Source organism: Strix aluco, chromosome 3 (genome assembly GCF_031877795.1).
Source record: "Strix aluco isolate bStrAlu1 chromosome 3, bStrAlu1.hap1, whole genome shotgun sequence".
Lineage (NCBI taxonomy): Eukaryota > Metazoa > Chordata > Aves > Strigiformes > Strigidae > Strix > Strix aluco.
This window is the reverse complement of record NC_133933.1, coordinates 4,911,995-4,937,875: the sequence shown is the minus strand read 5'-3', so window position 1 is coordinate 4,937,875 and position 25,881 is coordinate 4,911,995. Positions and strand designations below refer to the sequence as shown.

The window sequence follows — 25,881 nt, the reverse complement described above, 5'->3', positions numbered from 1 at the left end:
ATGGGCTGCCCAGGGCAGTGGGGGAGTCCCCATCCCTGGAGGGGTTTAAGAGTCGGGTTGACCCAGCGCTGAGGGATCTGGTGGAGTTGAGAACGGTCAGTGTGAGGTTAATGGTTGGACTGGATGATCTTCAAGGGCTTTTCCAGCCAAGATGATTCTGTGAGTTTCTTAGGCATGTTCTGTACTTGGTGCCAAGCTGGGCCCTGAGGTTGCAGAGTGTGAGATGTGACCCATTCTGCTATTCAGGGAGCACGTGGGGTTGAATGGTGCTTACTGACACCTTAGAAAAGTTTTTGAAGATTTGGGGCAGGTTTTTAAATCTAGGAGTCTAGCAAGGACCTTGCTTTACACCTCTTCCAGCACACGTAAGTGCTGTAATTGTACGCCAAGGCTCCCCAGCTAGCACCAGGCCCAAACCCAACAGAGCTCATCAGCGTGGCGTTACACACAAGCCCACTCTTCAGTCGTCGCTTGGAGGGATCCGACCTCTCCCAAGCGCCCAAGACTGCTGCAAACATTCCCTGTAAATAGTCAGTAGTTAACATTCAGCTTTGCAACTGAGGCGTTTCATGGTGATGGGTCAGACGTGTCATGAGCAATTGTTTATCTTCCCTGACTGGATAAGCATGCAAATCGAGTCAAATAAACAGAACTGTCCAAAGCCCACAGACTTTTTGTTATTTATTTTAGTCAAAACTATTAATGGCAATTCTGAAAAGTCTGTTAGAACAGAGACATTAAGGATGGAGTTTCCTTTTTTTTTTTTTTTATTTATGACCCTATCTGGAGCCTGAAGGAAAATGGTCAGTTTTGAAGTTTTGATTACAGACTTCATCAAAATTTTATTTATAGAGGAAAATATTTCAGCATTTTTCAATGTTCCCCCAGCAGATCTTGCTGTGAATGCTCAAGGCTCATTTTAAAATTGGTTTCTGTAAGCAAAGCAACATGCATCTCTGAAATTCATTTTCACTGAATATTTTTTATATTCTGGAAAAGTTCCCTCCCACAGTTGTTCACCGAAAGCACAGTGCACAAGGTTAGGAGCCCGGCCTCAGCAAATTCATTTGTAAAAAGATGCAAATCAGTGTTTCAAATGCAGTTGGTGCCTTTCAGTACACAGAAAGAAGTTTCACTGTCAGAAGGTGGATCCTTGTTTACTGAGAAATTAAAATCTGGTCACCCAGGTGGGCTTTGAGTCACACAGTGACTACAAGAAACCATTGAACTATCAGGCTGGTAAGGGAAAACTCCAGCTATTGGTGATTAACAGCCAATTTGAGTCAGCTGGGAGAGGGAGGGCCCTGCACCTTTATAAATGCATCCCCTCAGCTGGGACAGGAGGAAATTGAAGGGACAAGCAGCTCTAGGATGTGGAGAGGGGAGTGCTACCAGGAGGAATAAGGTATTGTAGAAGGGGAGCTAGAAAGCACAAGGCGATGAAAGTCATGATGAAATGATTCTTTAGCTATTTTCTTTAAGGCAATGGTTATATTTCATTTTTCTCTTTAGTAGGTGCTGGGTCACTCTGGCCCATCAGTAACTGCTGACAGGCATTCAGAATTAATAGGCAATTTGAAGCTACTTTTGGCTCAGGTGAATGTTTCTGGTTGTTCCTCTGTAATGGTTGTACAGCTAGACAGCAATTCCCTGTGGTGTGCTGGGTAGGCTTCTTTTGCCTTCTTTAGCCACCAGGTAGGAGTTGGATTGCACAAAATTAGTAGGTTCCCATTTCATAGCCTGCTCTTTGTCTTTTTACAGTTTTCCCATCTCTTCTTTCTGGGGTGCCCGGACTCCGTTTCTCCTGGTAGTAATTGTTCAGAGGTAGCAGCTCCATAGTGTTTGATTTCCCTGCAAACCGTCTGCTACAGGAGAAGAGTTGTTGGGTTGTGCAACAACTGCTGGTAGTAGGAGAGGATTTACTCACCCCACCCTTTCTGTAAGATCACACTCAGCAATGCTCTGCTGTTTTATTTTATTATTTCTTTTTTTCTTTTCCTTCCAGAGGGTCTCCAAAGCTTGTAATGAGCTGTGACTTAGCCTTGTCCCAGTCAAGTTCATTTGGGAGGGGAGGAAGTGGAGCCCTTACCTGGGGATGAGGAAATTCTCCTTCCTCCAGCCATTTAAAGCCAATTCAATTCCTCTTGCTGGAACTCTTCCCTGATTTGTTATTACGCATGAGATGTTCCTTGGAGCTATGGCAAGGGCTTTTGTTGCAGTACTAAGGCTAAACTCAATTTCCTGGGGTTCAGTCTCAAACAATTGATAAACTGGGCTACTTAGGAGCCATCTAAAGGGCCTGAGCTGTAACCATATTTATTACCTCCACTGCAATTACAGCAGCTCAAGAATTCCACTTTGTAGCATCTGTTTTGCATCAGCATAAGAGCACAGACTGATGTGACCAGAACAATATTTGCGTTGCAATTTGCCTTCTAACAGAAACAATTGTGAATGGTAAAGGCATTAAAAATGGGGAGAAAAAGCATATTCTTACATTTCAGTCATAAATATGTATTTCATGAAGCATGGTAAATTGGGAAAAAATACATGTACTGGATGTAGGAAGCCTGTAAGATAATCTGAGGACAGAGGTGAGAGGACTTCTTGTCAAATGTATCTTATTTTGTGGCCTTTACTGAAGCTGTCATCGTATCAAAGTGATGATTTGTTGCACTCTTTGCTTAGCATAAGGTAACTCTGGTCATGTCTCCCTCCTAGATTGACAGTGATAGTAGAGGCAAGCTGGTGAAACTGCATAGTGCCTTAGAGAAGTCTCGGGGTCTGCACAAAGGGACACATCGTGCATCTTTGCATTTTGGGTAGAAATATGTGGGTTGCTGGGGTGGGGGGCATCAATGAAATGGGGAATTAGGTGTGTGTAAATCCAGCTGTCCCCGTATGTGGAAAGAAAGGGGCACAGTGGTGAGGTGTTGGTTTTGTGTTTTTTTTTTTTTTTTAAAAAAAAAAAGAAAATAAGAATCTGTTCAAGATAAGCCTGAATCAGTTGATCATTCATTGAGGTCTTGTCCATCAGATTTCTCTTGGTGCACAGTTACTATCACATTCTGGAGTATCTGATTAATTTAGAGTCTGTTAATTAGCACTGGGGCTTCCTACATAATGAGGAGCCTTTGAAAAACACTCTGAAGTTAAAACTGAGTTTTGAGCACATAAACGTACGTCAATGCTATCTACAACAGGAATACCCAGCCCTAACTAATTTAATGTTTTTCAAGTGAACATAAAATAGCACATGCTGGCAATCAGGAGATGAGAAGCGTAATCGCCTGCGTTCTGCAGTGGAGTGGTACCTGAGGCACTTCTGGGTGTCAACAGCAACTAGCCTGACGTGCTCACAGTAGTTTGAAACAATACTTGAAGACTTCACAAGCGTCTTGAACTTTGAAGGCACAAAGAGTGATTGAGGTTAGATTACAGCCTGATTGTGAACCAAAACCAGTATACAGCTCAGCTACTCTTAGGTTGTGTATGTGTGAAGAGTTCATCTTTTCTTTTCTTTTCAGTGTTGCTGCCCTCCGTCTGCTTAATTTTTCTGCATTTGTTTCTCCCTTTGATTTATTTTTCACTTGTGCTACCTGTCTCGAGATTGAGTCACAGTCATCATCTATTTGGACTCCCACCTGCAAATTTCCTTGTTCTCAGTACATTTTCTGACACACAACTGATTCAATTTTCCAGAAAGCTCTCTTGCTTGGGAGAGTGGTGCTTTACTCTCTATTACCGAGGTCTTTCTCTCTGACTAACGCCGTCCACCAAATCATCGCTCAGCTTTTCCGTGACCAGTCCATTAGCACACTCTCCTTCCCTCCCTCACAGCTTGTTGCCAGCTCTTTACTCAATGCCCTTCCTTCTGCTGTCAATTTTAAACTCTGGAGCTTTCTTCCTTGCCTCTCCTTGGCACATCTGCCTTCACATCCCTAAAAGCTTCCTGCACTGCTGTTGTTGCTTCACGCAACACTCTCCTACTCCACTTCTGGTGTACAAGGGGGGGTCTCTAAACACATACTCATCACCACACTTGAGGAGGATGGTCCTGAAAGGTGCTTCTTGCCTCCAGCCAAGCCCCTCAGTTTGCTCCGATGTCTGCCTCTGTGCCACTGGGACCTGGAGGAGTTGACGATTCATGAAAAAATGTTTTCTGAGCACTGGATTTTTTTGATTGGGTGTTAGCTATCAAAACACCGTTAAAGTCAGTGTTAGGTGCTTCTTGCACTCGGCTCTCTAGTTCTTTCTAGTCAGCCATCATGTTGTGTACAGCTGAGGCACAACTCTTCCCCATCTCTTTTTGTGGGGCAACACGTGAAGATTCTGAGAGTCTGCAGTGTGTTCTGGCTGGGATGAAAAAACACATGGATGATGCTCATAAGGAGTTTCTATGCAAACAGAAAATGGCCCCCTCAGAATCACAGAATCATCCAGGTTGGAAAAGACCTTGAAGATCCTCCAGTCCAACCATTAACCTCACACTGACAGTTCCCAACTCCACCAGATCCCTCAGTGCTGGGTCAACCCGACTCTTAAACCCCTCCAGGGATGGGGACTCCCCCCCTGCCCTGGGCAGCCCATTCCAACGCCCAACAACCCCTTTTGGAAAGAAATACTTCCTAAGAGCCAGTCTAACCCTGCCCTGGAGCAGCTTGAGGCCATTCCCTCTTGTCCTATCGCTTGTTCCTTGGTTCAAGAGACTCATCCCCACCTCTCTGCACCCTCCTTTCAGGGACTTGTAGAGGGTGATGAGGTCTCCCTCTCAGCACCCTGTTTTCTGAAAAACCTTATCAGAGGTTACTCGCCAACAAGCTGAATTCCACAACGTGGTCCAAACTGATGCAAGAGACAGCCCCTTCTGCTCCTTCCCTTTGCGTTCAAGTTCTTGTCAATTTGCTTCCAGTTACCCCAATGAACGCAGCCAGCTGAAAACAGTCCATACCTTAACACAGCAGAGATGTAACTCTGCCAGAAACACAGTTTTACCTTACAGGATGAGTTGGGAGTTTCTGACTGTGCTGCTTGGATTTTTATTTTGATGGCTACTCTAGCAAACTGACCCCATGCCTCTCCTTCTTCTAGAGATGAAGTTTCACTTACAACTGTTCATGGGCATCCTGCTCCTTGCCTGCACTGCTTTCTATTACTAACTTTAACACTATTATTTTTGTTACTTACAAATATCTGCAGCCAGCAAGAGTTTTAAGTTGACAGGCAAAGGTGATATGCTGATATTAAGAATTCCAAGACAGCTGATATTTGAAATGGCATCTCACGTGCCCATAGAGTCTTTATACTGAACCATTAAAATGCTAAACATATCAGGATATTTTCTCAATGTAAGCAACTTGTCATAAACTACTCGTGCACAACCACATTCATGCAAATAATACGTTCAGTAGTGGTATTTGAAAATAGTATGTCACTAGATAGATCTTGCATTTGTCTTGGCTATCTACTAAAAATCATCACATCTATTTGGATTGTAAAAAGGGATCACAGTGTCATGCAGGTGGTGGTGGTGTCTTTGGGAATGTGATTGCACAGGCTCTCCCCAACAATCTTCCACTCTGCTCTCTTCATACCTAGGCAAATCCAGGCGTGGAAATGCTCTATCACACACATCAGCAAGGGCAAAACTTGGTTCTTATTACAAGAAATGAACCAGAAGAACACAGTTTGAAGCTCAGATTCCAGGGTTCGAGATTTGCAGTTAAAAACAGAAGTGTATGTTTGAAAACAAATTTTCAAAAGTAGCTGTACTCTTGAGCCAGACAGCTCTTGAAGTCTCATACATTAAAAAAAAAAAAAAGTTAAAGAATGGGTTACTATCAAGCCAGAAGCTGATTTAATTTACAGTGTCTGCCTAGGCCAGTGTCATCTTCTCTCCTAAGGGACACACACATCACCACGCAGGACAATCGGGGAGTGAACTGCGTTGCTAGAAAACTTTATCATCTGCCAATGGTAATTAGCTGAGGTCCTGAAACACAAGGGATTTTATCCCTTATGCATTAGCTAACTAGACTCTTCTCACAATCTGTGTAAATATTATTTTTTTTAAGTTTCCAAGGATAATTGGGCTAGAGGGTTCCACAGGCTATTTGCATGTTGTAGAGTATTTAATATGTGTGCAGCTTTCTCTTTTTTTTTTGTAGTCTGAATGTTCTTGTATCTCATGAAAGAATATATAGGAGGTTTCAGTTCACTTCCCCACACTTTTTGCTTCTTTAGATATATTTTTATGGCATTCCATCCCACTTCTTTCCTCTCTCAGCTGAACGTTCCCAGTATTTCCAGCCTCTGCTTGCCCAAAACTTATCACATTACTGCCTTTTTGAAGCTTCAAGTTGGGCTCACTTTTGCGCTGCCAACTATTTTGTAGACATACTGACCAGAATTCAAGAGGCACCAAGTCCCTCGGCAGAACCCGTGCTGTTTTGGCCTGATCCTGTCATGTGAATCTTGACATTATACAAACTTTCAGTACCTATTCTTCATACTAAATTAGCACAGCCTGGTCAGTTCACTTCTAAGACACCAATTCGTTCCCAACTAAAGAACTCATTAAAATGGTGGGGGCAATATCTGTTGACTTCACTGTTGTGGGGGCAAGCACCGATGTGGATTAGCTGTGGATGTAGCTATTAATACAAGAACCTGCACTCACAAAATCTCTGAATGTTTTTCAAATTTGCCAAAAATATCTAAAGGTCTTGTTAACAGCTTTGCAACGCTGCAGCTGAGGAATACATCCTCAGTGAGTGAGAGAAAGGTTTGCACACTCGTGCAAGTGTATGGGAGAACATGAAAGATGTACACGAGACAGTAGTAGTCCTGGTTGTAAATTCTGTACTTTCTGTTGCCTCTGCAGACAACCCAGAACACTGTTGTCTTAAATAATTTCTGAATGCTATCTTCGCATCTCTCTATTTAATACCCTTTTAGTAGAAAGGGTAACATATCTTCCAGAAAGTTGTTTTATGTTGGGGTGAAAAATAGCCTCATAAAGCCATACCTTTACAAAGACAAAGGGCACGTGTGTGTCACAACAGTGGCCATTCCACGAAGCACGCTGAGCCAGCTCCAAGACTTAGAAACACATGAGGATAAGCCTTTTTCCAGACTAAGCCCTTAACAAAAGATTGTGTGTAAACAACATAATCTACAGAGGAAAAACTTGCTACATTTTTTTTATCATAACTGAGATGCATTTACTGAGCACTGCATGATGCCTTCCTTACAGAGGAGCAGCCTTTTAGATCTTTGTTCCCTCAAAATATGTGCTGAAGTAGCTTCTTCCAGCTGGTATGCTTATTCCATAAATTTTCTATTAAAGGGCGTCGTGAAGCTTTCTGAGTGGCCATCAAGAGCAAAGTGTTCACGAAGCAATTCTTGCTTTCGTACTAGCTCCTCTATTGCAGCTTCAGGGGCCCAAATCTACAAAATAAAGGTATTTCTAGTTAATTTGGATATGACTTCTGCAACTGAAGCGTTAAGAAGATATTGTTAGCCAAACAGAGCCATGTTCTAGCACTCTTTTCCATCCTGAGACACAGAAGAAAAATAGTGCAGCCTCTGAGTAGAAGACACCACAATAATTTGTGTATATATAAGCTGAGCGTTCTCTTGTTGTCACTTCCAATCTATAACGTGATGTGGGCTCAGATCAGGGATAACGTGGGGAAGAAGATCCAAAGCTAATTGTTTAGAATGACTGACTCAGGCTCAAGATCCTCAGAGCAGAAAATAGTAATTAGCGGTAGAGTCACTGGTTTGCAGCCTTGTTCCCCTGAGACCACTGCAGAAACTAGCACATATTGGGGTTAGGGAAATGGTAAACAAGCTCTAAACAAAACTTCTCAGTCAGCATTGGCATTCCCTTCCTTTTGAAGGAGAAAAGAAAAATAAATACTTCTGTGATCTTTTTCTGTTTCTTGGTTATTTGCAAATGGGTATTAACAAGTCCCTGATACAAAAATTACATTTCCAGTATTCAAACTCTAAGAAGTAAATATTTAGTGTACTGTGATCCATTTAGTTCGGTAACTGTCACTGACATAAGTAATTGTGATAACTAATTAAGAAGGCAAGTTAGAAGTGCTGGTCCCATGCATGAGGACTCCTATCCTTTAAGTGTAGGAATGTAAAAATCCGTACCGTGAATGTAGTTGCATTTAAGTTTTACTGCAGGTCCACTTTAATCCTATTTTAAAACCTGGTAAGAGCTTGATTTCCATTATAAGATCTTTATATAAATATATGTGCATGTATATAATACATATATGCACGTGATATATAAACTCTTTAGTTTACTGTTGGTTTGTGGCAATGTCTCTAGCCTGTGTCACGTCATCCATAAGCTAGTGGAATTGTGGAGTCATTTCATCAGCTCGTTCTGGGTTTTGATCCCCAGCAAGGTCTACCTTTAAATTAATGTCAACCTGTGCTCATGTTTTGCTACAGTACGTACTTTTCTGGGTTTGAATGAGATGTCATCTTTCTTGGTAGCATCACTGGTTATCAAAGAGTTCAGATAAGTAACACTGTCCTTAAGGGAATGCGTTGTGTTTTCAAGAATGGATTTTTCTACAGCTGGCAGAGATACCTGTGAAGGCTGAAAGAGAAGAAGTTATCAGTTACACAAATACATGATGTTTGGAAGCAAGGCACACATCCTGCATCTTCTGATACTTCTTTTGCTGTCTATTTACTGTGGGTGTATTTTTCTTAATCTGTTCAGAATCTGTTTTTCTTAAAGCTCATATTTTTTTTATAACCAAAAATTGTGAGGGAAACCCTTTAAAAGGTAGGGGATGACTCTCCTTCTCGGACACTAAAACATTAACTGCTCTTTAAGACTCCCAAGATAATTACCTAGTACTACTGGTGATCCCATCCTGTGCCAGGTGATGAATAAAGAAGCACCTAAGGTTGTCATCCTCCTGTCTGTGAAAGTCCTGTGCTATCCCTGACAAATTCAAAACGTTTCTGAAAGGGGGAAACCAACACTTGACTACTGGGGTATATTTACTGCACCATCCAGGGCAGGGCTGCTGAAGGACACTTCCAGCAATGCAGATACAATTGCATTTTATCTCTAAATAGCATCCTGGGTCTGACTAACAAGTACCACTGGTAAATCAGGAAGATCTCATCCACAATAAGACAAACAGGATGTGGTCATGGAGGCTGGTGTCAGCTTGGGAACTCGGGCTACTCAAGGCTTCCAGGGGTGCAGGAAAGGCATTCAGAAGTACAACAGCCAAACTTCAGTGTGGGATTTGAGAAGCAGGACTCAGGTCAACAGTAGAAGAAGGAAGATATGAGACAAGCTGGGAAATGAGAAGTCAGCAAGCCTGGTATTGCCTCAACGAGTTGTATTAGCAGAATAAAAAGACCTTTCTACTAATTTGAAGGGCCTTGGTCTTCTCCTGTGAAGAAACAGGTGCTCTCTTTAAAGAAATTATGGTTACTAATGTTCAGTATTTACCACGTCAGAGCTGGATGATCATAAACTTCAGGAGGAGGGGGAGAAGAAGAGGAAATATTTTTCTGTTCCCTGTCAGTGATATAAGACATAATTCTTAAGTGGGATTGGGGAAGACACAAAGTTCATATAATTACCAAGTCAAAATTTCAACCAATGAGCAAGTACTAGTACTGCCTTTTGAAAATACTAACTTTCACAAAACTGCCTGATTTATAGCTTTAGAGAGACATGGATGGCAAATAAATGAAAGAAAGAAACACTCTACTAACCATTAGCAAATAAAACCCTGTTACCATCTCTCATACCTCTTTTTTCACAGCTTGTACCTCTACAGGCATCTTTGTAGAAGGTGACTTTGGCTTCACCACTTTTTCTTTCTTTGCTTCTTTTTTTTCTGGTACTTCTGGCAAATTTTCCAGTTTATTTTGGAGCAGATCAATTATTCTAGAATCTGCAAATACCTTAGCAATATCAAGAGCATTCTTTCCTGTATTTAAAATAAACAAACACCTATATAAGCCATTAAAATGAACCCTGGCACTTGTTACTGCAACTGGACAATGACACTACAGTGAACTGAACTTAATTAGGTCTCTATTTTATTAACCATTCGGTGTGCCAGCAGCATGCCTGACATTGGTGTGAGGAGTGGCAGTCATCACCACTGCTTACAGAAATGACCTTGAAACCAAATATTGCAGGAATTCTTGGGAGTGATTGCTTTGCTCTTAATGTCCTGACATTTGCAGCTTAATATACTGGTCCTGTAGGTTGTAATTTTGATTTTTGAGAGCCGAGAGCATTTAGCACTAGGAGATAACTAGCATAGTACAAGGTTAGGAATGTAGAACAAGTTATTGTAGGTCTCTACCTCTTCCAGTACTTGCTCTGTGGTTGGTAATGAGTGAAGGGAAAGGCCTGTGCTTTAAATGGGGCTGAACACCTTCAGTGCTTAATAAAGGAAAAACTCTCCTGGATCTTATGAGATGAGACCCTGTGGCCGTAAAGCAGTTCTGAGACTAAACTGCTGTGTGAATTGGAACTTCACACGGTAACAGAAAGGGAGAATACACATCCCTTCTACAAGCAGAGTTTCACCTACTAGGCATTTTGGCAAGGAAAGTTTCATTTTGTAGCAATGTTGCTTCCTACGTGAGAACAAGGGCTTAAAATGTGATAAATGTTAACTGTTTAAGTTACTCCAAAAATAGAGGAAATAATACAGAATGAGGGATCTGCTGTGAGGAGGTAACACTTCAGTATCAGTTCAGATTTGGTTTTGTATTAAGTGTTTTTTTCTGAGTAATATTTACATGTTGAGCAGTGAGAAATTTTTTTCACCAGTGCTGCCTGTGCATAAAAAAAATAAGTGATTTAAATGGGTGGCAGGATACACACTGGCCACAACTAAAATCTAATTTTCTGTCAAATATTATTAATAACTAGAGAGAATTTTTCCATTAAAGCCACTTATAACTGTATATATCTTGTGAGGAGCAATATTCTGCTCAATCACATAATTAATCATGTTACTTTATTTTCTAGATGCATAAAACCCATGAAAGCTGCCTACTTACAATACTGATTTCACACTGTAGAAAACTAATTGAACCTGTTACCTTCATCCTGATCCTGATAGCAATCATAAATTCAGAACACTTCTCAAAGTGTTCCAAGAACTTGGGTTTTTCAATAAAATATGTATACAAATAAGGAAAACAGGCCTTCTCGGGGGACATTGATGTTTACCATTGCTGTTTGTGGTTTGGATGTCAGCACCCGCACTGATTAAAAAATAGACTATATCCAATCTGCAGATCTCGATGGCTCTCATCAGCGGGGTTGTGTTGCCTATTGCAGGTGCATCCACGGCGGCTCCAGCCTTTACTATCAGTTCAGCAACGTCTAGGTGTCCGTTATAGCAAGCATGATGGAGAGGAGTCCACATGAAATTGTCTGTTGCGTTTACGTCGGCCCTACAAAAGCAAGGGAAGTTGTGGCAGATGACAGTAACATCCACAGCTCCAAGTACAATCACTGTTAACTGCCCACTGCCATGGCATATTCAATGTAAATAAATATTTTCATATTGCTACTGCTACTCTGAAACCATTTTAGTATCTGATCTATTGCTTGTCACAGAATAGTAATTGTAAGAGTGTGCCTGGCTGGTGATTATATTCCACTCCAAGCCAGCACAGCATCTGCTATGTGGAGGCTTTCACAGGTACAGAGAAAAAAAGGCATTCAAACAGCTTAGTCCTGTAAAATGCTGCTAGCAGTTGTGCTCCAGCTTCACTGAGAATGGCAAAAAGCAGATTAAGCAATTGAAAAAAGAACGCTTCTGGACCAAGAACAGGTGCTCCAAAACATGGGGCAAAATTGCCTACTGTTCAGTTTTCAAATGAGTTAGAGAAGGTCTCTCTCAGAAAATCTGAGGATTTAAAACTTCTTCAGCTGCTGTGTCTCTGGCCTAGATCTGTTGCTGCTCCCAGGTTAAAACTGGCATGTTCTGGAGGATGCGAGGGCTCGTTTGGGGGAGATATTTGCAATATGCGGCCTTCGGAAGAAGCTGAGGGGAAAAGCATTATCAGCCCTTTAGCAAATGGCTGCCTCGGGAGCTTTTGGGCTGGGGTCATGCAAAAGGAAGGCTTGGGGAACAAGAGCCACAGGAACCCCTTAATGGTGTTAAAAGGGAAGAAATATGGTTCCCCCATACCTCTGAAGCAAGAGCAGTCCATGACCATGCCCAGATCTGCAATCTCCCACATGTGCCATGCATGGGTTCAGAAGGGGTCAAAACTTCATGAGGGGATTCCCCGGTACTCAAGCAGAGTGAATTACTTTGCATGGTATTTAAAACAGCCTAGAAGTCCTGAACTGAACTACTGTCCCATTTACTCTAGGGACAAAGAGCTGATGTCTTCCCAACAGACATGGAGGGAGGGAGAACGAAGAAAAATTATGAAGGAAGCTGCTTCCAGGGATAGCTTTTTGCTCTTCAGGTCAGATGATTAATATTTAACTCTAGATCAAAAGAACAGATCCATCTGTTCTTCCTTTCTTGTTTAAATTTTTAATCTTTTCCAGAATTCTACCTTTGGTGAGATCTTATGACTGTACATTCCCCGACCTACCAGTTTTACCTTTGTTATCTTTCAGTTGTTTAGCTGTTTTGGTTTACTTGTACGCAGTTTTCATTTCCTTTATGTTTCTTGTTAAAATAAGCAGTTGCAGTTATTCCACTTTCTTTCAACCCAACCTCCATGCCTGTACTGATACTCTGTCTGCCCCTGAATCCTTTTTGCTAACTTCATTCTATCAGAAACAAACTGGTCAAAGGGAACAGGGACAACACAGCACTGACTGAAAAATTCTTCAGCCTCTTCTCCTGATCAAGCATTGAATTTGCCTTTAGCCCAAATTTAATTTACTTCTAAGTCTTTCTGGAACAAGACAGAAAGTAGATACCACCAATTTATGTTTAAACCTCAGCATTTTCTATAGCTCTGGATAAATGTTTTGTTTTCTATTCGATATGGATTTGTGATACTGTATGGAAAAGGTTATATTGCAAAAAGTATTTGAACTCCCGTGCCAAACTGAAAGTATCTGAAAGTTCATGCTGCTGAAAGATGCAAAGCCAAATGCTGTACCAATAACTTTCCTCTCCATTTTCTGATTTCTGTCAATTTTAAAATTTCAAAATTGGTACTATTTTTGTAAACTAAGTTATTCCATTTCTACATCTAAGTGTTAAACACGATGAGATGTGACTCCAATGCTGTCTAGTGAGGCTTGACAAAAGCAGTGGAGATTAATTTGCTAACTCTTGCATCCTTTTCTTTGGAAGACCTGAATATACACATTTACACAACTTTCTATATGCTCCAGGAATGTCAGTGTAATTACCAGCATGTGTAAAGACCCATGAGCTGTTAAGTCTTTGCAGGAATTGGAGCAACGACTACAGCCACTTATCCTTAAAAATTAATGTTAAAATGAATTCTAACTATATGTAGAGAACAAAGCTAATGTGTGAGTATCTTTGAAAAATGTTCATTTAAGCATTTATGTGAATGACTGTAGGACTACAGCAGTCTGACAACAAAAAAGAAGAGATTATGTTATTACACAAGTAGGACTGAATCTTTCTTAAATTGCTTTCATTTTTAAGCTGTCATTGAGATTTTTTCACAAGTGTGTCTGTAGGGTACAAAATTACTGAAGCACTTCTAAAGTAAGGAACAGAGTAAATAGCAGCACGAGCTTCTGGTGTAAATCCTGCTGCCTCAGCCTGCTGAGGCTGCCGAGGAAAGTGATTATAAGGCTTATCCCCTTAAAACATTTGCATGCAAATGCCCTGGCATGTAGGACAGGGAAGTCAGGGATTGCCTTGATGATTTCAGGCAAGTCACTTGAGCCAGATTTCCCCAAAATCATTTTTGTGATTTTGAGAGTTGAGTTTTGAGGATGCACTATTTGAGACATGGGTGTGAACTAACTGCAGTTCCAACAGATTGGGTTTGCAGGCACTCTGCTACTGACCCCAATGTCAACAGCCCAGACACCAAAAATTTCAGACCTGGGGAACTTACTTCCTTTCTATTTCTCTGTTACTAAAATGTGAAAAATAATAAACTAACCCTCTGTAGGTCAGGATCTTATGGAACTAAACATTATGTAAATAAAAAACAAAGCATAGTCTGTTGCACCCAAATGTTTACTGGAAATTTATGCTTTTGAAAGCCCTTCCAAAATAGCAATTTAAAAAAAAAAAAAAATCTCTGAAATGATCTTACCCCTTTTCCAGAAGATACTGCACAACATCTATGTTCCCACTTGCACATGCAGTCATCAAAGGTGTTTTGTAATATTTATCTTTTATGTCTACTGGCACACCCTCCTCAAATGCTTTCTGGAGAGACAGAATGTCTGCTGCTCTGACAAGGTAGTTAATATTCATGTACGTTTTCCTTGGCTCATCTATATACCAGGCACGGTCATCGTGCACGGGATGGGCAGATGGGTGCTCTCGGTCGAAATGGCAGCTACCAGCAATGTTCTGAACAGCCTCAATCATGTACACAGGGAAGCCGTCCTCCCTGCGCGGACATGCGCTCTTTGGAATAACACAAATCGGCACGGGGATGGCGACGCCTCTTTTGCCTCTTCGTTTTTTCCCTTTCTTCCTCTTCTTCCCTTTGGGTCCAAAGGACTTTATAAGGCAGCTTTTCTGCAAGTATTTAGAGCCTTCAAAAAACTCTTCTATGTTGATTCCCCCAGGGTGAGATCCTTCATGAATTTCAGCAATAGTTTGTATTTGTTCAACATCCACAAAGGCACCCTGCTTCTGAATAACTGATACAAAATCATCTTTAGCTACCGTCCCATCTCCTTGGTCAACGGCCTCAAACGCCTTGCGGAGGGCAGCCTGGTGCTCCAAGGACCAGTCGTACAGCCTCAGTGCCCAGCGGGGGTTGTCCTCCTTAGCCCCGGGCTTGGACTGTTTTATAAAGGCATTTTCAATTTTACGCAGTTCTGCTACTGCTGCTCTAAAACCGCCTTCCTTGGCAACAGCTCTCGGGGTCTTCTTTAACAAGTTTTTCCATGTAGGATCACAGCCTAAAAATAGGGATATAATTTCACTGATAATTCAGTGGAATTCCTAATTACACAATATAAGAGACTTGTAATATGCATGCAACTAATTGCCACGGATCTACAATTTTATACTGTCTTAAGTATAAACAGTGATAGTAGATAGAACCACATCATTGATCCCAGACTGGAAGGTTATCCACATATCTGTATTTGTTTCCCAAAGGGAGATTCATTGGGCAACCCATGCTCTATTTATCTGTCCACTCGTGAATATGTATAGAAAGGCAGATGTTCAGTGGAAACTTTACATTTCTGCTTAAACGGGTGAGCGAAGTTAAGAAGAAACAAACTAAGATTAAAATACCACTCGCTGTTCTGTACCCTAATGTTGCAATTTGGTGATGGATCACTAAAATGTTTGAATCTCAAGAACAGAACACAGGATTTTGTATGGTCCTCTTGGATCCAAGTGCTGTGATCATCTGATTAAGTTAGAAAATGATCACAGCTGCTTTGGAGTATGTTTCGATACCCATGGGCATGAAGTTTTCCCCATGACTATACAGAGATATTTTTTTAAATGATCCGCAAACCAAAAATTATTTTTCTGTTGGAAGTTTCAAATCAATAGATCTAAAACCAACTAAAACTGGAAGCACTTAATACAGTCCAATTCTAAGTTATACAAATCGATGATGTTTCTGCTGCTTTCTTTGAGAAATGTTTTTTTCCCAGCCATGACAGTAGAAGTCATAATAGCCTGTTAGGCACTTCTTAATGAGAACTACATTTGCCACATGATACCTGAGAGTCAAATCCTTCATAGATGCCCAAATGAAACCTTTACTTTAGCACAGAAATAGAATATAAATGATAATTGCAAAGTAACTTATTTTTAATGTACCTCTTTGCCCTATGAACTTGCAGCAATTTGCAAATCCTCCCTCCGCAGCGTAATGAAGTGGTGTGTTACCATTCATAGCAATCAGGCCCAAGTCTCCATTATAAGCTGAAATAATCCTCAGAATCTAGAAAAACAAAGACAGTACCATCAAAAATCTTGTTTGTTTCTTAAGATGGGGAAGTGTGAGATTGATTTGCAAATAAATGAGTTCATATGTTCCCAGTTTATACAGTGAACTCCTCTCCCTTGCCCAGCTGATCTATGTGCACGTAATGTTCAAGTTTTCCATAGTACTGTGCTCACTTAACTGAGGAAATAGAAACCTTGTTCAGTTGTAGACACCAAGGACAATCTTTGCTGCTGCCAGCTTACTGCAGGCCACTGTCTTAAAGTAACTCTGACATTGCATGCACAATCAAAACTGCATAATTTTATATACTTTGAAGATGATATGGGGGATAAAGAAAAAAGCGCCTACCTGCAGCTGTTTGCATGTGCCCTTCTTATAAGGATAATGTTTTATCCACGTTACAGAGCTACGTGACATGCTACATGTTGAGAGAAACAAGCTCTCCAATGGAGCTGTTCACACCAGACAGCCACACTAGCACACGCACTCAGAGGTACCTTGGCAAAAAAGGCTCTGCAATTATGAGATTCTATCACTGCTGAATTCCCTTTGATACTTAAAAAGAAGCTGCTTTTGATTGCTGATTATTATGCTTTGATCAGCTGAGATTCTGGACTCAAAAAAACCCCAAACCCCAAATAAAAACACCCAACCTCCAAAAAAACACCCAACCTCCAAAAAAACAACCAAAAAACCACCCCAGGTTTGGCTTTGCAGCAATGCTTTAACGCCACAAATGATGATACCTCAAAAAAGCCTCCTTTGGCTGCAAAATGTGCAGCGCTGTGTCTTTCAAGGTCAAATAGGTTAACATCGACTCCGCTCTCAAGTAGACCACGCACCAGCTCGAGGACACCTTCTCTTGCAGCTTCCATTAAGGCTGTACGACCCGTAGCCTGCGAGGTAGCAAGAAAACAATCCAGAATTTGTTTTGTATGCTGATTCATGGTGGAACAATACAATCTGATTGGTGCCAGGTGGTGTAAAGCTGAAGGCCTCCTTTTAGGTATTACCAAAATAAAGGAGACAAGTCTAATAGTTTCAAAGATACTTGTAGGTAAACTTTAAGAATCTAGTCATAATGCTGCTAAAATATGTGTAGTCAAATCCCAGCGATGCAAGTGAATTAGTAACTTGAGTCCCTTGAATCGTGCCCATGAAAATCAATCCCTTAGTTAAGGAATTCTTTATTCTGTGTGCATGCTCTCATGCACGTTTACAAAATTTAACACAAAATCCCACCTCTATCATGAAAGAGCATCAGGAGCTATAGCTGGAGAAGTGCTACCGGGAAGGCAGGACAACTGGGGAATTTCACTGCTGTTCTGTCTGAGAGGAAAAGTTCACATTCCAAACATTAGTGCTGTGTCTTTTTCTAGTTAATAGTGTATTTTGAGGATTAGCAGTACTTATTTATAATGGCTGACTTAGTAGATCTGGTGAGCTTCCCAAGAACAGAGCACACCTTGCATCAGGGATCGCCTGCTATTAAAATATTGGCCCACAGCAACACTTAGACTGACTTGCCACTCTACAGAGGGGCAAAGAAAGCAGTGAGCTGTGGATGTTGCCCCGCTGAATCATTTTCTTCCCTGACATCTGGCTTTCTCTGGGCCTAGCAAACCGTTCCCATTACGTGCCCATCATATTACCAAAAAATTGCAGGTTTCTCATATTGTAGGTACACTGAGCGCATGAGAGGATGGGATAAGGATGTCCAAACATTGGTTCTGCTATAGCTACAAGCTAGGAAGGATACTGCAAAACTAGGACCAAAACAAAAGCCATGGGTAGCTTTAAGGTAAAGCTTGAGCTCCTTGACTTGATCAACACCAGAGAACTTCAGTCCTTCGGGTCTTTGTTAAATTAAGGAAGTAAACAAATAAATGACTAAGACATACAAAAGAGAGAAAAGAGTTTCTTATGTCTCATCCCTGCCTTGATTCCTCACCAGGTTTTTATGTTGGATTAATGTTTTAGTGTACATTATTTTAACCCTGAAAACCTCAGGGCACATCCAAGCAAAGTACAAATCAGCATTGCTCCACTGAAGTACAGTGAACTGCAACACCTAAGAGCTGGCCCAGTTACATTTTGGATTTGTATAATATTTGTACTCTAATCTATAAAAATCAACATCAGGACATGTGGTTCAAGCAGAAGATTTAACTCCCTGCTCCTGAAAAAAAGGGCGGTACAGAAGAAGGGAATAGGCATGGCTACAGAGTCACTTGTCATTGCTTTATTATTTTAATGTCAGGATTTAAGGTCATATATTCTAGTCATCTGGTAACTATTCTATACTCCTGTATATATGTTCTTAGTTACAGAAATATTCATACTGGGTTTCTTGCATTGGGATTTGCGCCTCTTTCCAAGAAACTCATACATATTTCTTTAATATCATGAGCTTGCTCACAGGCTTGTAGAAATACAGGCTTCTCATCAGTAGTACAGTTGTTAACATCTGCACCATAATCCAAGGCAATTTGCATACAGTTGTAGTGCCGTCTTGTAGGTAAAATGCAGTAAAACAAAACACCTGTAAAGAAAAACAGCAGGGATTATGGTGCAATACTGAATTATTAGAAAGGTTACTTAGGCTGTAAGCTTCACAGCTGAAAGGATGAACTCCTTCAATAGAAACCCACTCACTTCTCTTAGGGTATATACATGCAAAAAAGACTTCTGGTTTAGGGCCTTTGAACTTGGGGAGTACACCAGCATTTAACAGGTGACAGGTCATGGGAGGAACATGATTCTCAATCGCCAGTTAGCTTTCAGCTACGTACTGGAGAGACCTGTGATTTAAAGGCCTAGACTGTTCAGGGAGAATTATTTTCATCAAAGCTCTTACGGCCAGTAGCTTCTGTTGAGCTGTAAGGACTACCTTCAACCACGGTTCCTCTCTACAGATTGGACACGACATACGGAGCAAGTGTGTAACACAGTAAGGGGCTGTTTTATGGTATTTCTGGTCTGATAAGGTTCCCTTTTACTTACCTTTCCCTTCCTTATCCACAGCAGTCATGTCTGCTTTAGCTTTTGCTAATAAATCCAAAACCAACTCATGGCCTAGCTCAGCTGCCTTCATGGCTGGAGTACGTCCCATTTTGTCCTGGACATCTGGATGAGCTCCTTGCTGCAGCAAGAAGCTGCACATGTCCGTGTCATTTTTAACACAGGCCAAATGAAGGGCACTATATCCTTCCACAGGCTCTGTGAAATTAATGAGATTTGGGAACCCCTTCTGGACCAGCTTTTCTATTTGTTTCTTGTCTTTCTGGTGAACGCACTGAAGAAGTTTGTAGATCTGTAAGTTTAGAAGTCTGTTATCTACCGGTAACATCGTGGCATAAGAAAAAATTGGCTTCTTTCAAGGAAGTAATTTCTGCATGGGGAGAGAAGAAAACGTGTACATTCAGAGATGAGATTATAATTACATAATAGTAAGAACAGGAATCAAACTATGTTCAAGGCATGAAAATATCTGCTTTAACTTGATAGAGCCCTAAGCTTTGAATGAATTTATCTCATTTGGTATATACAGCCTATATAGGGACTATATAAACACATATAGCACCCTGTAAAATTGTTCTTTCTAGTCTTCAAACTGTTCTGAAGAAGTCTCATTCAAGGTGAAAATTAAGAAACTGCAAGGTAACTGCCTTCCATTCAAGGTACTGTTATAATCTACAATTACTTGGAAGCCTAAGGGGAGGCTGATCATTTGTCATTTTAGTACTTCCAAGGCGAAAAAAAAATCACAAGTCACAGTGTCCTCTGCACTTGCTGAAACATAAAATTGATACTAGCATCACCTCACCAGTACCTGAGCACCTTCGTTTTTTTGGTAGTTGATGCATGAACTTCCTGCTGGGCTATGTACATAAAAGAGTAAACTGCATTTCTCTGCAGCAAAACCCTTGGGGGAAAAAAAGATGCAGACAGCAGGGCACTGGCCTGGAAAAAGGTTCCTCCAGGTGATGCAACATGTGCTTCCTGAGAAAAGTGCCATGCAGGAAACCAGCTTTGCATTTGCTGCAATTCTGATTTTTTTTGTTAGGCTTTGTAACCCTCTTTTAGCTAGTCTCAGCACTTGTGGCTGGAGGGCCAAGCAAGGGTCAGACTTTATAAGGACCATTTCTGAAGCTTGCTTAAGTGGATGGGAAGCTTCCTATCAGCTTCAGCAAGCCTTGGGTCAGCCTGCCCTCCAAAAACGATAGTATGCTTACAGGATATGCAACAACAACAAAAAAAAAATGTGGAGGAACAGCGTCCTCTTAGGGAATACTTGGGTTTTGCAGGGTTTGGTTTTTTTTTAATTAGCAACATAGCCTGTAAAGGGGACCACTCAGCAATCTGCCTGGCTACTGCTGGGTGCTTTGCGGATGTCCAAGAAAAGGTGAGTTTTAAGAGAGATACAGAAGAATGCACAATTCCAACAGATTTTTGAGGCAACATCTCCCATTCTGGAAAGGAAGATGGAGAGAAAACTGCAGGAAAAGTAGTAAAAAAATGAATGAAGGCTAATTGTGTTGGGAATGGAGAGAGAGCATTAATTTTTGTACCACAAGCACAACATGCTAATTGACGTTTCTGTAACTACCATCTTTCATTTCTTTTGAAGTTCTGTGGCCAGCCTGGTTTTGGAACAACAGAGAGGGGGTCAAGTTTACTGTGACAGATTTGTGAGAACTGTTTTCCTCCACTGAACAAGCTACTCGGCACTCTCTCCCTCTGCATCTGGCCATGCTGCCTAAAGATACCTGCAGCCCCGAGTCAGGCACTGGGTGTAAAACCACCTCATTACACCATCTGACTCATCTGACTGCAGCTGATCACTCCTCCCCTGTAACAGGAGTTAAAATAGCAGAGGTGTTTCAGGAGAGGAGCAAGGAAAAGGTAGGGAAGGGCCATACAACGCCTGGAGCCACTTAAAAGTTGCCCTTTCTAGTCTATGGAGCATCGCAAAAATATTGTAAGATGTTCACGGTTTGCTAGGAAAACTGTTTGTCATTGTAACAGTTTTGACCAGCTCTACACCGTGTTTTATTTGAACAGCATTATTATTAGAAGCTGCTCACTTGCAGAAGCATTTAAGCGGGCACTAAAATGCAAAGACTTTCTCTTCAGAATGAAATCTGGTCAGAATAGGTCAGCTGCTCTGAGTTTGGGGGCTTTCTCCATTTATATATGGCATTGGCTAAATGCTGAATTCTTTTCTGTGTAGGTCTTACACAAACCTCATTCTGATCATATACAAAGTATATTCCTACATTGCACGATTAAATCATTAAGTAGCAATAACTTAAACCTGTCACCTGTGGCTTGTTTATTCTCTTCCCTAACATGTTGTGTTTCTTGTGACGTATTGTCCTGTGAAAGGGAATAAATGCAGAGATTTTTTTTCTACTGACAGGAGTTACAACTACAGCAGCAGTCTAGTCCTAAAGTTTAGAGCTGAGAATTAAGGCTACTTCTGGGTAATGTCCTGACAGAAGCGAAAACTAGAGTCCCCTGTGGAGTCTAGCTTTTAGAGCCTGAAACTTTAGGAAGTAATTTCTGAGCAAATCCTCAACACAAGTTTTTCCAGGCTTCTGAGCACAGGGAAAGAAGTGGTGTAAACTCTGTGGGGGCTGTGGTGAGGAGCGGCAAGAAGGTACTGCAGGGAAGGCTCTTACAGTACTTACACCACAGAAATACAGCAAAAGAAATGTTTTTAAAGATACTTAGACGGAGCTGACAAGCTTAAATATTCTCTCATACTCTTGTTCCGTTTCCCATCCCGCTGCAGCAGGAAGGAACTTGGGTTTACTTCCAAAAACTGGACCCTTTCTTCCCACTGTTATTCATTATTTGCACCTGGATCTTGCATGGCATTTTTTCAGAAACTCATTTAGAATCAAAACTTACCTTTTCTTCCCTTCTTTCTCCCCCTGAAGCTGCAAATACTGGAGAAATGACACTCTCCACGGAAACAGGTTAGTAATGCTACAGAACATGAGCAGCATTGCAGTTGGTAAAAAATCTGTCAGTAACATTCGATGAAGGCACAAATGGGTATAATATTCAATGCATATGGATTTAGATTTATTTTATGGATTATCCTTGAGATTCAGAACAGTGCTAGTGCTACCTCTTGAAGTTCATATAGAAGTCCACAGTCCTAGGAATACTGAAGCTGTGATATGAAACTTCAGAGGAGAAAAACTTGCCAAAGTGATGGGATCTTTAGCAGGTAGCAAACACTGTCTCTGAAGTACAAGCATCCAGAATAAGCATGTCCCAGACTGTTGTGTTTTCCAGTGGGTAAGATGACACACTCGCAAAACAAGTCTGAAACTAAAGAGAAATAAGTACGTGATTAGGGATTACTCGCTTCCCAGAACCTTTGCCCCATTCGGGACATGAGATTGACAACATGCCTTACACTTTACTGCACATTTTCCTTTTTGCTCACGGGGTAATTTATTACACTCCATTCCAATTTTAGCCCCAGTTCAGCCTGACCAGTTTTTCCTGGTGCTTTTGAGGTGCTTATCATGGTATTCTTTTAATACTTCACACATGGTAACAAATTATTTCCATAAACATAAGTGAAATTATTTTAATCACAGTGGTGAAGCATGTTGTTATCACAATTCAACCACCAGTGAGATCCTACCAAGTTTAAAGTCTTTGCTTCAAAGCATTAAGAACCAACAATTTACGTTAAAACAACCATAATATTTTAAATGTGATAATTAATATTTCTTTGCAGTATTTCTTGAAAGTGACTGGATCAAGTTTTATTAGAAGTTTCTACAGTAACAGAATCAAAGTAAGACAGGTGGGATAGAAAACTCTACCCAGAGTCACGTCAAGTTCTAAGCAAGTGAAACAGGCTTCTGTAATGAAAATATAACTACAGCATCCTGCAAATTTTCATTAAGTAAATACTACCAACCGTATGTATTTTACAGAGCTTTTATCACTTAACCTGTAACAGATCTTTTAATGGAAAATGAGGGATTGGTAATGTGGCTTTAGCTGTGCTCTGGGGAGGACTTCATGAAGCTATAATCATGAATTCCAAGCTTGTAACATCTGCTTAGCAACAATTTTATCTGTTGGCAAACATCAACAGAATCGCTACCTTCATTCTGCCAGCTTGTATCATTGTTTTGGTTGAGGGCATGAACTCATTTCAAATTCAGATTAATCCTTTTCCCAGTACACCTAGTATTAAGAAAATAATTTTAATCAGGTTCTTGCTTTCTCACAAAGCTTTCCAAGCTCTGATCGAGGTACACTGATAGAGGAGGAAGGTCTGGTGGCCAGTGCCTTCCCTCACTCACTGACTCCCTGTTGAAGCCTGGTGCCTGCCTGCTGCTGGAAGCACTTGTGACTCCTTTTTTAAAGTTTTCAACATTTTTCGGATTCAACATTTCAAGCTGAAAACATTCCTTTCATTATCACTATTCACAAACCAGTAAACAAAATTTTCATGTGTTTTATCTTTAGTGAGAGAAAATAGCTTAGCACTTTCTAAATTTAATCCATTTGCATGCTGGCCATCGAGATAAGCGTAAGCCCTATATGCCGGTATAAAAGAAACCAATATGGTGACAGTGCCACACTATATTTACAGCTTTATACAAATAATTGCGCTGGATTTTTGGCTGTGACTAATGTTTAATAGGAGTGGTACAGCAATATCCTCCTAAAACTGAATTCCAGCATAATGAATAGCCTATAATGCTGGGTCGTCTCTTCGAGCCCTTCTTGGTGTTAACTCTCAAGAAATGCTTTGCCTTGGGCGGAGGCATAGTTTACTGCTGAGTGATGGTCGCTTCCTTGGCATTTTTTGTCTGAACTGAGCAGGTTTCAATTTCGTGTTGAGACCTCAACCCTCCGGGAACCCGGGCCCAATCCTGAGCACTGTAAAGCCGGTCCTGAGGTTATGGCCGGCTTCGATCAAAAGACGTGCGCTCTTTTGTCTTCGGTTTGCCTTGCAACTTCCAGCCCCTTCAGCATTCATCCCAACTGGAAGGTAACAGAGCCCTGGGGGCCAGCCGGCCGCCAGCCATCGGGTGCAGGGGCTGAGGGGAGGCTGCTCCCCAGCCAGGAGCAGAGCTGGGGCTCCCCAAAAACCCCTGGGCGACTGGGGAGGTGGTGGCAAGGTGCCGCTGCACCCAGGAGCAAGGAACTGGGGGAGCAACCGTCCCTGCGGAGCCTCAAGTGCTGAGGGCCCTGGAGAAGCCGGGTAAGGGATAAATCCGGTGTGAGTTGATTTTTCTTGGGTGGTGACTCAGAGGAATGGGTGGCCAGAATGAGACTGGCTTTAACGGGAGAGAAACTGCTGGGAACGGGAATATGGTGAAGAGCTGGCGTTGGACCCACACGGACCGTGCAGAGGGACAGGCTGAGGTACCTTCCAGTCCGCCCTCCTCTGGGAGAGGAGCCTTTAAAGACCGGCAGCGCAGCAGCCCCCCGCCCTGAGGCGGGCCTGCGCCCCACGCGGTGCCCTGCACCCCCCGTTCCCCGCCCCGGCCTGCCGAGAGGCCGCATCCAGCCCCCACACCCCGGCGGCTGCCCCCCCCCGCCAGCCCGCGGCCTCACCGGGCACTCACCTGAGGAGCCCCGGGCCCCCCCTCAGCGCCGCGTCGCCCCGCCGGCCCGCGCCGCGCCCGCCATGGCCGCCCGGCCGCTTCCTTGGCAACGGCGGCGGGGGCGGGAACCGTGAGGCGGGAACCGTGAGGCGGCGGCTGCCCTCAGCGCCCCGCGGGCTGGGGGAAAAGGGTCTCGGTGTCCTTCTGTGGTGCTGCGGGGAAGGAGTTGGATGTCGTGGCCTCTGACTTTTTCTTGCTGCTGACTTACTTTCCTGACAACCCTCCTTTCTCTCCCACGGAAAGCAGCGCGGTATAGTTGTTTCACCTCTAAATTTTACTAGAAAAACTGGCCACAAAAATGGAATTGCAAGATCTGCGTATAACCCAACTTCATAGCCATCCCCAGAGGGTTTGTGTGGCACTATAATATAAATAAGGCACGTTAGACTTGAAACACAACGACCTGACTGGAAAGAGGAATCTATTTATCAACAGAAAAAAACCACATTAGTGCCAACAAATGGGGGAAAACACTCAAAACTGTTTTAGCGAGTTGAAGCGTGTCATTCTTGAAGGCGAGCACCACTAACACGGTGACTTCCCAAGCTCTCCATGCTGCTTTTCTGTCTTGTTTAGAGTCTAATTTCAGCCTCCGAGTGCCGCAAACCAACTGGCCACCAGTGCTCCTGATGGGCTCGGTAATCGGGTATGGGATGATGGCTGCTGCTGCAGCGACGCTGTTTCCCTTGTACCTAGCCAAGGCTGGCTGTTGGATTATTTGCAAAACACCTCTAGCATTAGGAAGCTCAAGGGCAAAGTCATTTTTTGACATGAAATATCTTTTGCCGGGGAAGTGGTGATGCGCGGCTGGATTCACGTCCAAGAGCATGGAAAGGCGGGTGATGCAAGGCACGGGGCTGTGTGGTGAGTCACGGCAACAGGTAGCACCATTTTAGCATAAAGCATTTCATTATTTTCGCTGCGAGGAGTGTCATTTGTACAGTAGCTATTTCATGCTAGCACTTTGAAATGTGACTTGGCTGGATTATTAGTTTTGCACTGTGTTATGCTTTGGCTGATTGCTTTCCTCTTTAGAAAATATATTGTGCGTGCCCTTCTCCTTCTCCCTGGTCACACTAAATAGATG

The 25,881-nt window shown here is 42.1% G+C and overlaps 1 protein-coding gene across 2 annotated transcripts; it reads right to left on the bottom strand.

Moving 5' to 3' along the window:
- Positions 1 to 6,068: 6,068 nt before the first annotated feature.
- ANKEF1 (ankyrin repeat and EF-hand domain containing 1) lies at positions 6,069 to 19,515 on the bottom strand. 2 transcript variants are annotated; one of them, XM_074820579.1, is made up of 9 exons: positions 19,144 to 19,515; positions 18,483 to 18,682; positions 16,887 to 17,036; positions 16,011 to 16,134; positions 14,305 to 15,127; positions 11,252 to 11,478; positions 9,808 to 9,989; positions 8,483 to 8,626; positions 6,069 to 7,449 (listed from the first exon to the last, which is right to left on the bottom strand). In XM_074820579.1, exons 1-9 carry the CDS (start codon positions 19,487 to 19,489, stop codon positions 7,324 to 7,326), a joined length of 2,322 nt encoding a protein of 773 aa, XP_074676680.1. In that variant the 5' UTR covers positions 19,490 to 19,515; the 3' UTR covers positions 6,069 to 7,323. The 2 variants fall into 2 exon arrangements, with proteins under 2 accessions (XP_074676680.1, XP_074676681.1); XM_074820580.1 differs by having other exon boundaries at positions 18,560 to 18,682; positions 19,144 to 19,405.
- Positions 19,516 to 25,881: the final 6,366 nt, after the last annotated feature.

What these genes read in the sequence shown, in the direction of transcription:
- ANKEF1 (XM_074820579.1), bottom strand. Translation starts at nt 19,489, where the DNA reads ATGTTACCGGTAGATAACAGACTTCTAAACTTACAGATCTACAAACTT. An exon ending in TGTGGATAAGGAAGGGAAAG is followed by an intron (nt 18,683 to 19,143) that starts GTAAGTAAAAGG and finishes TTTTCTTTACAG; the next exon opens with GTGTTTTGTTTTACTGCATT. An exon ending in TCTCATTCAAACCCAGAAAA is followed by an intron (nt 7,450 to 8,482) that starts GTACGTACTGTA and finishes TTTATTTTGTAG; the next exon opens with ATTTGGGCCCCTGAAGCTGC.